At 37.4% G+C, this 12780-nt stretch overlaps 1 protein-coding gene across 1 annotated transcript in view; it reads left to right on the forward strand.

Moving 5' to 3' along the window:
• Positions 1-7379, forward strand: part of LOC149228556 (nucleolar complex-associated protein 3-like) — a 203911-nt gene extending 196532 nt beyond the window's left edge. Inside the window, exon 12 of the mRNA XM_089380802.1 lies at positions 6585-7379. Coding sequence (XP_089236928.1) covers positions 6585-7070 — 486 coding nt within the window. The 3' untranslated portion in view covers positions 7071-7379. The remainder of the gene's footprint in view (positions 1-6584) is intronic.
• Positions 7380-12780: the final 5401 nt, after the last annotated feature.

Consider the following 12780-nt stretch of genomic DNA (forward strand, 5'->3'; position numbering starts at 1 on the left):
CACTGGAGATGATGAGCATCCAAAGAAACCCAAGAATGAAGGTCTAGGAAACAACAATTATTTCTTTTTCTCTGCCCTTGCAGGCTCTATTGCAGATAACAGTGACATGTGGTTGGTAGATAGTGGTGCCTCCAAACATATGACTGGAGATTGTGGCAGTCTCACAAAGCTGGTGGAGAAGAAATCAACACAAAGAGTGGAACTTGGAGATAACAACAAATATGTAGTCAAAGGTGTTGGGTCAACTTCCTTCAAATTGGAGTTAGGTGAAAAAATATTCATTTAAATGATGTATTGTATGTGCCTGGATTGAAAAAGAATTTGATTTCTACTTCATCTTTAGAAGATAAAGGATATAGAGTTTCTTTCATTGATGGATAAGTCCTTGTATGGCACAAGGGCTCAAGTATAGATTCTGCCAAAGTGATTGGGATTAGAGGAGGAGGCTAGTATAGATTCCTGGGATGACCATCTCAAGAATTAGTGCTTAATCACATTGATTTGTGTGAATTATGGCACATGAATTAAAACATGAAGGGATACGCAAAGGTTGTGCACTTGGCAAGAATGTCAAGGGATCCTTTCTGTGTAGTGATAGTAGGCCCAAGGGAATCTTAGATCCAATACATTCTGATGTATGTGAACCTATGACAACACCATCCCTGGGTGGCTTCCTATACTACGCAGCTTTTATTGATGACTTCTCCCCAAAGACATGGATTTATTTCATGGAGACCTAGGATGAGGTCTTCAACAAGTTTCAAGAATTCAAGGCTCGGGTAGAAAGCATGTCAGGAAATAAGATCAAGATTCAGAGGTTAGATAATGGAGGAGAGTACACTTCCAAGGAACTCATTGCCTTCTGCAAGGAAGCTGGAATTAAGGAGTTGATAGTCCCTTACAATCCCCAACAAAATGGGGTTGCTGAAAGAAAGAACAGATCCATCATGGAAGCTTCTAAGGCGATGATTCATGACCAAGATTTACCTATGTTCTTATGGGGAGAAGCATCCGCAACAATAGTTTATGTTCAAAATAGAAGTCCTCACCAGATATTGGTGGATAAGACTCCTAAAGAAGCATTCACAGGTGAGAAACTAGAGGCTGGGCATGTGAGGATCTATGATTTTCTTGTCTATATCCATGCATCCAAGGAGAAAATGACGACTCTGGATTCTTCTAGGAAGAAGGGAATATTTGTTGGATATAGTGGTCATCAAAGGCCTATAAAATCTATGTTCGAGGACAACGATAGGTGGAAGTCAACCAAGGCATTACCTTTGATGAAAATGCAACTTATTGAAAGTCCAAAGAATCTCATACAAATTCTAATGATGATGAGGAACATGAAGCTCCCAAAGATGTGGGTCCAAGTTCATTCGTACCTATGGATCATCTCGTAGACCAACAAGAAGAGCTAGAAGGGCCAAATGATTCAGTGGACCAGTTATTGTTCCAGAAACTAAGAAGAGGCCAGCTTGGCCTTGAAATACATTACAGGATGTTGAGAGACATGCAACTCCTTGTGGGACTTTCAGAGAAAGCAAGATACCTAAGAAGTATTCTAGATATGCAACACTAATGAGCCACCTCATTGACTCCAAGCCATCGAACTCTGAAGAGGCAACAAACCAACAAGTTTGGAAAGATGCAATAATGAAAGAATATCAATCCATCATGAAAAATGATGTATGGGAAAGTGTGTCTAGACCTGAAGGGAAGTTTGTGGTGACCTCGAAGTGGATATACAAGATCAAGTATGTAGTGGATGGAAGCATAGACAAGTACAAAGCTAGATTCGTGGCTAGGGGAGTCTCCCAGAAAGAGGGACAGGATTAGAAAGATACATTTGCTTTGGTTGGTAGGTACACTTCCATTAGATCTATTATTTCCATTGCTTCTATTATGGGTTGGAAACTACATCAGATGGATGTGAAGACAACTTTCCTCAATGGTGTGATTGAGGAAGAAGTGTACATAGAACAACCTCAAGGCTTTGAGGTGCATGGGAAGGAGTCTCATGTTTTCAAATTTAAGAAAGCTTTGTACAGATTCAAGTAGGCACCTAGAGCCTGGTATTCTTGGATTGATGGTTACTTGATGAGGCTTGGTTTCTCCAAAAGTGATGTTGATCCAAATCTTTACTTCAAAGTTGAGAAAGGTGAGCCTGTGATTTTATTACTATATGTTGATGACTTGTTTCTAGAAGGAGCAGAGAATCCCATTAATCAAGTTAAGAAGGATTTGACCTCTAAGTTTGACATGAAGGATTTGGGTTTGATGCACTACTATTGGGGATTAGAATTATAGCAAAAGCCGAGTGAGATCTTCCTTAGTTAAGGGAAGTATATTGTTACAATCCTTCAAAGATTTGGGATGATGGACTACAAGTCTGTGGCCACTCCCATGGTGACTAACCTAAAAAAGTTAAGAGATTCTGAGTCAGATATGGTGGATCCATCCATGTAGCGACAATTGGTTGGTTCCTTGATGTATTTGCTTAATACCAGGCCAAACATTTGCTTCACAATGAACACTTTGATTCGGTTTCAGGTGGAATTGAGACATGAGCATTGGATTGCAGCAAAGCATGTGCTGAGATATCTATGTGGCACTATCAATTATGGTTTGAGATATGCATAAAACGGTAAAGTTCAGCTGCAAGGTATACAAATTTTGATTGGGTTGGGAGTGCAGAAGACAAGAGAAGTACATCATGATGTTGCTTCAATTTAGGCTCCACTATGATCTCTTGGATGAGTAGGAAGCAAACATCTGTCGCACTCAGTACTACAGAGGCAGAGTACATTGCAGCTTGTTTGGGGAATTATGAAGTAGTATGGCTTCGACAACTACTTGCTAGATTATTTGATTAGGTGTGGGAACCGACCGCGATACATTGTGATGATCAAAGTTGTATGAAGCTCTCTGAAAATCCAGTTTTTGATGACAGGTCAAAGCACATTGAGATCAAGTACTATTACATTCATGACATGGTACAGAAGGGAGCAATGAGACTCCAGTACATCTCTACAGATGAGAAAATTGCTAACATTCTCACAAAGTCTGTGTCTAGAGCGAAGTTTGTATACTTTAGGGACAATCTTGGAGTAGTTGAGAATGCCTCCCTTTGTGAGAGGGAGTGTTGATATTGTGGCATCAGGGACAAACATTCTCCCTAGGTCACAAGTGTGATTAGGTTGCCATGTAATGTGGTTAGGGAGAATGGTTTGGAAAGGATTGAGGCCCAGAATTACTCCCCAGTAGGGTTGAGTGGGTGCCTCTAGAATTAGGCCTAGAATTACTCCCTAGTAGGGTTGAGTGCATGCCTTTAGCATCAGGCCCAGAATTACTCCCCAGTAGGGTTGACTGGGAGCATTTAACATCTGACCCAGATTACTCCCTAGATGGGTTGTGTTCCTAAGGTTTCATCATGGGTTAGAGGTGCTAACCAGGATTATGGTGAACCACTTGTCTGTATACCATGGGTCATAGGTGTTGATTAAAATTATGGTGACAAGTTGATGTTGGACACTGAGTTGATTCAACCTTTTTCTTGGAGAGATTTTTCAACAAGAGAACATCTAAAGAAGTTATTATGAATACTACCCTAGCTAAGAGGGAGTGTTGAATTTTGTGGCTATGGTCGGTCTTCATAATTAAATTTTTAACCCTTATGAAAGGATGAATATAAATGTGGATTTCAAGTCAGCTTCAAAAAGAGAGAATTTCAATTTTTGAAATTTAAATTTTTATGCCTCCAAAAGTTAAGTCGGCCCTCCAAGAAAATCAAGTCGGCTTGCCCCCTTGTCACACCCATTCAGGGTACATAGTTCACTATATATAGGCTGTGTCACCGCATTCGGCGGTTTTCAAGCAAAAGAATCGAAATTCACCGAATTTGAAGGAGTGCCAAATTAAATCGAAACAAATTTGTCAAACTCAAAATCAAATTTCGTTTTGAATTCGAAATCGTTCTCTCCGCGAATACAATTGGCAAATTTGGAGTCAACACCTAATAAATTTTTTATGTGGTGTAGAAATTCAACAGAGGCGACAAAGGCGATAGTATTAGGCATGTCATTTTTATTTTTTTTAGTTTCTTGTGGTTTATGCAATCTGTGTGGTTTTGTTGGGGACCCCCAGTTTTCGTTACACCTAAGGATGCAGCAGGGACTGGCGGGAGCAGAATTCTTTCCTTTCCCTCCTCTAAACTCAAGGTAAACTGTCAAAGTTAGACCTTGAGTTCCAACTTCCGACTAACTTTTGAAGTATACTCTGTGTGGCTGTCTCGACTCTTGACTCAAACTATGGAGGCTTGTTGTAACTTATAGCAGTTACAGGCGTACAAACTTACATTGAACGCCTGCCAAGCTTATTCAGCAGTCGCAACAAATTCATTATATATATATATATATATATATATATAGATATATTTATAATTTCTTGGTATGTTGAATTTAATGTAGAGTTTTATTCAAAAAATTTCACTGTCTAATTTTTGTTGAACTTCAAGGTCGTCGAACTCGAATTCAAATTCGAACCAGGTGACATAGTATATAGGCCACTCATCCTCCTCCTCAAGACACAATTCAGATCATGCAAGAAGATAATTTGCTCATCTATGCGACGAAGACACAAGAGAAGAAGGGTGAAGTTGACCAGAACCTTCCAGCTTTTGACTGAGCTCTTTATCTCTTTCTTTTTGACCTCGCACATGTGACAGGAGGCCGAAGTTTCTGAGGTAGTTTCGTTGGCAGAAGACTGAATTTTTCTGGGGTAGTTTAGTTGGCAGCAGGATGAAATTCTGAGGCAGAACAGAAGGCCAAATTTCATCCTAGTGGATCAGAGTTGACTGACTTCTTTTGGGCATTAGTTTGGCTTGGTTTGAAGACAGTTTGACCAGGGCTTTGTTGCTGGTCAGTTTGATTTTTATTTTGACTGGAAACATCAGATGTATCTCTTGTTGAATTGAATAATCTCATCTATGAAAACAGTTGCTGAGAATTTTCCTAGAAGAGGGTTTTCCCAGGATAAAGTTTGTGGTGTCTTTGTGCATCATTGTTTTATTGTGATCTCTACTGTCCTACTGCATTTTATGGTTGAATTTCTGAAGTATAATTGCTTAATGATAAACTGGAAGTGCTGAATATCTATATCATCAGAAATAATTATCAGTTTCAGGAATTTGTGCTTGTTTCTATTGCACTTAAAAAATTAACAGTCAGGTGGCCTATTTTATAAACATTATTATTTGATCCTGACTCATGTTGACAGTTGCTCACTTGCTAGATAAGTTATTCAAATGTTTTATGATTTTATCTTCTAAATGTCTACTTTCTATTATATGCTTAAATTTTTTATACTTTCTACCTTCTATTATCTGTGATATGTTTAAAAATTTGATGTATGCTTGTAATTGCTAGAATCTAGATGGTTGATGCTTGAATAATTAATCATTAATATACAATGTATGCCATGCCTATCTTGATTTATGTACAAATATTTATGTTTTCACATCTTCTACAACTAATTTGGTATTTTGGATTTTGTTTTTAATATAAATGCAACTAATATATAGACATTTCTGAGATGCTTTGCATTCGAAGATTTTTGGAAAATCACGCTCGCTTCCAAAAATTGTCCCCTTGTCCCCTCTTCGTCCCCCCTTCATGCAACATTGCTTGATATTAACACAGAAATGTGTTCTAATTATGAACTGTGTTAGAGATTGTTTTATGGTCAGTTTGTCAGAATTTACTCTTGTACATTTGGGAGAGAAAGAGATGTCAGTAGGAAAAAATCTAATGGAATGGCAATCCCCCTTTCCCCATAAGAGTAGGGGGACGCCGTTACATTATTGAACTGATCTGGCTTATTTGGAATTGTAAGCCTTCGCTGACTGATCTGGCTTATTTGGAATTGTAAGCCTTCGCTGTAAGGGTGCAGCTGCAAAATTTTGGACTCAATATACATTTGTTTCTTTTAATAATAATAGATCAAATAAACCTAAGTGTCATAAGTTGTAATCCTTCACCCTTCTGATCAGCCAATGACGAGAGCTCTTGTAAATCCACCACTTGTATTATTCAATTGCAAAATAGATTGTATTTACTGATTTCCTTCCCCTCTTCTATTCGGATTGTATGTTTTATCGTTAAATAACATTCCGTTCATAACAGCAGGCTTCAGCATATATCTCATTGTATCTGATTCTAAGGTTGTGCATTTTGGAGTAAGATTATAAATCCATCACCACTGAGGAGTCTTATGCTTCAGGGTATTCATTTTGTTTTGATTTTACCAGCACCGAACTTTCTCTTCCTTTTTCTAGAATCATGTCTCTTTTGATTTAATCCTTTTGATCAACTTCGTTGGTGTTCGCATACTCATGGACATGTCAACCTACCGTAGTCATTTTCAGATCCTTACTTTCCATGATGTTGATCCATTTATCTCGTCCCTTTTAAGGACAAGTAAAAAGCTTTTTATCTTCTAAAGACCAAATGCTATAGCCTTTTTGGTGGATAATAAAGCTATGTGTTGACTGAAAAATCTGACATTGTTTGTCCTTTTATTTGCAGAGATATCAACCTGAGGCCTCAGACCCTGAGTTAAGTGGAGCTCTTTCTTCAATCTTATGGGAGTTGGCCTTGCTATCAAAGCATTATCATCCAGCTGTTTCTGAATTGGCTGACAATATTGCTAGCATGAGCATGTCTCATAATTCTGCTGTTCTTTCAACTCTTTCTCCACCAGATGCCTTCAGGACCTATTCAACAAAGGAGGGTGCCTTTAGGCCTCCAATCCATCAGGCCAAGCCAACCCGGAAAAGAAAGTCCAATCATGCGAGTACAGTTTCATTTCTTTCTTCAGAGGAGCAGATTAAGGCTGTTGAAGATACCAATTCAGTTAGAAAAAAGTTTACTACGCATTTTAAGGTGCTTAGAGATATTAAAGAGAATGAAATTCTGAGAAGGGAGCTAAATACTACTTTATCATCCCTAAGGTTGTATGAGCAATATAAAGCTAGAAAGTCAAGGAAATTGAAGAAAGTTACTAGTGGATAGCATTCTTGAAAATCAGATGCTTGGATTTCAATGTTTATCTGGGTTGAATATATTGTCCCTCTTTAGCTATATTTTTTAAATATAAAAGTGTTCTTGCATTTTTTGGTTTAAATTATTGGCCAGTATATGTTAAGCAATATAAATATTGCTTCAGATTGGTATCTAATCAACAAATTCTAGTTCTGGAAGATGCTATTGATGAGAAGGCTACTAAAAACGTGCGGGGTGTATATTGTCTAGTTTTAAACTTCCCATCATCGAAGTGGTGACTATTTCTGATTCTATATTAAGAGAATCCATTCTGAACCACTGTTATTGCTATTTAAATAGCGATAGATTCTAAATTCATGGGTAATACACGATCTCTTACATTTATGTTCGAACTGTATTGGAGATGATACCAACTCAAGTTATGTGAACGAGTTGATTGTAGAATCTAATCACATTAACATGTCTATTTCCATTAGGTTTCTATTTCAAAACTTAATGGAACGACTGAGGTATCGCTATTGGATTTAAACTATATTACAAAAGAGAATTTTGAGAAACGCTACAAATTTTCATACCTCAGTCGTTCCATTATTTTTTTTTTTTTTTGAGAAACGCTACAAAGAGAAATTTGTTTGGAGTGTTTTTATATTATTTTTATATTTTTTATATTTTTCTTTGGCAACTTTATAACAGGCAAAATATTGCTTTGGTATAAGGTTATTTAACAAAATATGCATCAATCAGTCACTGTGATTAAGTGACTTCAATAAAAGTACCATTAGTTAAGACAGTGGTTAGGCAATTAGGTAATAATAGATGAGATTCCCCTCAGATGACTTCCTTGATAATAAAAATACCATTACTTAAGAAAGTGGTTAGGTAATTAGGTAATAATAAATGAGACTCCCCTCAGATGACTTCATTGATAAACATTCTATATATTTATCAGTGTTTTTAAAACCGGAACCGGTGACCGGACCGGTCCACCTAATGAACCGGTTTACCGACCGGAACCGGTCTAACCGGGACTGGTTTGGTCTAAACGAACCGGTTTTTAAAAAATACATTAAATAATTAATTTTTAATGAAACAAAACTATTTTTAAGATGTAAAACCATGATTCCAAGCCAATAGAGACAAAATATGCAAAGTTTGCTCATTTATATACCATGCAAAGGTGAATATATCAAAATGGCACCGAGTGCAATACATATCATCGACAAAATAGCAAAATACATAAGAAATGAGGCTCTAAATGGCCTATACACTGGCAAAATACATAAGAAATGAGGCTCTAATAAGAATCATAGATTTCCCACTGCAAACCCTGCAAAGAAGTCAAACATCTACCAATAAAATGCATCAAAGCCATGACACAAAGTAATAACATGCAATCTTCGATGCAGAGACTTCATATCAGTTACTTAGTCAAGATTCTCTGGATTGGTTAAGGGAAAAAGCTAGCTGCAGATAAGCAAGAGTCAGGTCTTGACTCTTCTGTTAGTAATTGTACAGGACACATTTGTTTAAAAACGCCAATTCACAATCAAATTCAGATATTGCTATTATGATCCTATTCAATTGTTGTAAAGACTAGCACAAGATGGCTAATTGAAGGGAGCAAAAGGAAAGGTGTGTGGATACGGTTAGCATTTGTAACAGGAAGATTCCAAGGTAACTCAAAACAGTACATCGTCACCACATCCTATTTCTGTGCATTTAAGGTTAGTGATTTGCTAACAACAGAGGGGAATCCCTAGGTGTCTTTAGGAGTCAACTAACAATTAAAAAGTGATTATTAACACTCAAACAGAAATAAAATCTTGCTGTCCTGGATAATTTTGCTAATAATAATGAAAAAACAGCAAGCAGAAAATGACCTAATAACTTTTTCAAATGCATGGAAAACAATGCACAATTTTATCTAAATGTTTCACATCCAAGCCACTGAAATTCTAGACTAACAAATGCTGAAATTTCTCTCAATTATTCTGCTAAAAAACAAAATTACAGCAAACTAATCTTGCTGTAATCTAACAAAAAAGGCAGTGTGAGAACTAATTGTGGACCCTATAACAGAGAAAAGGCAGTCCAGACTCCATACAATAGTCTAGAGGCATGAAAATTGAGGCTGAGAAGGGGCTGTCCATAAACCGGCCGGTTCCGCCCTAAACCGGCCAGTTTTTACCGGTTAGGGCCATTTTTTGGGCACACAAGGGTATAAACCGGGTTTGATAGGCCGGTTCGGACCGGCCAGGCCTCCAACCGGCCGGTTAGACCGGTTACCGGTTTTTGTGGCCGGTTTTTAAAACTATGATATTTATTGACACATTTTTTAACATGGTATCATGTTTTATGAATGAGAAATGTGAGCTTAAAATGTTTGTAAGCCACCGCGATAAAGGTAGGCTATATAAAATTGGTATATAAAAATTGTATTTGTAGAAAATAATGGATATTTTTTTTCAATCTGATATTTCAAGTTAGCTAAAACATAAGCAACTCAGTAAAACAAAAAAGAAAAGAAAGAGGAGAAAATATTGATTTGTGGCAATACACTGTTAGGGTAAAGAGAGGAAGAGAAGATACATAAAACAATCCTAACCAATGATTCCTAAGAAGACCAAAGCCACCATACAAGACAACAATCCCTTGAAGATGTGGTAACAACCACGAGTGTTGACATACCAGCGTCCATAATTGTACAACTAGTGGATCAACAAAGAATCCATATGAATCTGTAGCTGACATCCTGTAGATAATGAAGATGAATCTTTTCGAGGCTTATTGAAGATAAAGAAGCCCCAACATATTTACATTGGTCTCAACCTCCCATACAGTAGATAAAATATATATCACTCTGATTCCTTGATTCGTCCTTCCCTCTGAGAATGAAAACATGTGAATCACAAAAACACGATGGAAATAAATCACCACAAAAGTCTTGAATAGTTATGGATGGCGATATATAAGTTATTAGAGGAAAATGCATGTTAATATGTGATTTAGATAACCCCATATTATATAAACTAAAAGAAAAGACAACTTGGAAAAACATCATCTTGATACAGGAACAAAATGGTGAAAATCAGTTTTTCTTGCATTTCTATTAACCCAAGCACTCCATTTTGCATTGATACTAGTCCTAACAGTATAATAAAGAACAATGTGTAGAGACATTGCCATCACAAAGTGATAACAAGGGGTGATGTCTATGCAATGCCCTAACTCAGAAAACTAAAGATGTTATAATTATTCTAAAGATGATTTCATGGAGGTTTTGTTATGCAAATTTCACAAATAATTTCAGTTCATTTTTTTTAGCAAAGCATCATAGTTTGTGTGTTTCTAGGAAGGCATTAAAATTTATTTGAAACATTTATAACACTTATAAATGTTAAGCCTAATTGAGAAGAAATGTTTAGAACCCTTGAATGCTGCATATATAAAAATCAGCGTACCCTTTTGGAACAAGACCAGAAGAGACTTGTCTAGACTTTGATCCAAATAATTTTAGAAGACAATTTTAAGAAAATTGTGAGGTGGAAGTTTACAGTGTGTGAAACTATGATGAAAAATGGTAATAATGACAAACATTATTATTTTTTAAAGAATGGAGAGAGATTTCCTTATAGTAATGAACTTGGTTTTTGTAGGAATTTACAGGGTAAGTTCCTCAGACAGAACACCAAAGGACACTGCTCACAAACAGATCACAGATCAATACACCAATATTTTGACGTGGTTAAAACCTTCAAAGAGGGAAACAGTCCACGGCCTGAGCCAACACGGCCACTTTAGGCAATTTATTAATAAAATAATGAAAATTTACATATGCTTCTCTCATAGACGGATTACACTACAAATGACCCTCCATGCTCTTTAAATAGAGATCATGGACCAATCGGGTGCTAAGCCACGAATCAAGTGTCGGTAATACCGATGAACCGTCGGATCACTACATATCGTGACCGTCGGATTGTAAGTTACAAAATGTACATAGTAAAGAAACACACTTTACCTAACTCTATACTAGACCAAGTTGTACTTAATTATTGCCTATGTGTCGGAATATCCTAACATCACCCATTAAGAACAACTTGGGATAGGATTGAAGGATTTACAAATATGACACAATAGGAGAAGGAAGAAGGCACTAGAGCCTATCCCCCCTTAGTGACAACTTCCTGAACTCCAACCATAAATCAAAGTTTAGTGAACTTCGCCTTTGTGAGAGCCTTTGTAAAGATGTCTGCAACTTGATCATCTGTTGAACAATATTGCACTTCAAGAACATGGTCGTGAATGAGCTTTCTGATGAAGTGCATGTGCAGTTCAATGTGTTTGATGCGCTGATGTTGGACTGGATCTTTGCATAGTTGAATGGCACTTTGATTATCACACCAAACTGTGGTCGGATGCTGCTGTTGAAAGCCAAACTCTGACAGGATCTGACGAAGCCACAAGGCTTCCTTACTAGCTTCTACGACACCACAATACTCTGCTTCTGCTGAAGAAAGAGAAATGGCACCTTGTTTCTTGCAAGCCCATGTAATAGGTCTTGAACCAAGAGTGAACACATAACTTGCAGTAGACTTCCGATCATCAGGGTCACCAGCCCAATCGGAATCAGTGAAACCAACCAATAGAGGAGCTGCTTCGGCACTGTAATGAATCCCAAACTGAACTGTACCTCGAACATAACGAAGTATTCTTTTAGTTGCTTTCCAATGACTTTCATGTGGGTTTTGCATAAACCGAGCAACAAGGCCAATGACAAAGGAAAGGTCAGGACGAGTATGGGTTAGATACAAAAGTTTTCCTACAAGTTGACAGTATAAGGTAGCATCAACTTCAGGAGAAGTACAAGTGACTGAAAGTTTGACTCCAGACTGAAAGGGAGAAGGGGCTGGCTTACAGTCTTCCATGTGAAAATGGCATAGAATATCATAGGCATACTTGGACTGAGAAAGGGAAATACCTTCCTTGGATTGCAAGACTTGAAGACCGAGAAAATAATGTAAGTGTCCTAAGTCTGTCATTTCAAACTTCCTTTTAAGGCTAGTCTTCACATGGTTTATAAGGTTGGGATCACTACCAGTCAGGATAAGATCATGAACATAAAGAACAAGAATGATAAGAGACTTGCCCACTTTCTTGGTGTAGACAGTATTGTCAGAATGACACCTAGAGAAGCCAGATTCTAAAAGAAAGTTATCCATTTTGGCATACCAAGCTCGAGGAGCTTGCTTGAGACCATAAAGGGATTTCTTGAGCCGACATACAAGGCTGGAGTTTGTTTGTATAAAGCCAATAGGTTGTTCCATATAGATTTCTTCATGCAAGTCCCCATGCAAGAAGGCATATTTAACATCCATCTGATGGACTTCCCATTTGAAAGAAGCAGCAAGGGAAAGAACAAGGCGGATAGAGTTCATTTTGGCAACAGGGGAGAAGGTTTCAGCGTAGTCAATGCCTTCAACTTGTGAAAAACCCTTAGCAACAAGACAAGCTTTATGTTTATCAACTTTCCCATCTAGTCCATACTTGGTTCTGTAAATCCATTTGCATTTAACAATTTTTCGTCCCTTTGGTAGAGGAACAAGATCCCATGTATCATTTGCCAATAATGAATGATATTCTTCATTCATAGCTGCTCCCCAATCTGGATGGCCTGAAGCTTCTGCAAATGTGTCAGGATCATAATTCACTGAAGCTT

Source organism: Pinus tabuliformis, chromosome J, assembly GCF_031772625.1.
Source record: "Pinus tabuliformis cultivar Carrire ecotype Pingquan chromosome J, CPIR1, whole genome shotgun sequence".
In the NCBI taxonomy this organism is placed as follows: Eukaryota; Viridiplantae; Streptophyta; class Pinopsida; order Pinales; family Pinaceae; genus Pinus; species Pinus tabuliformis.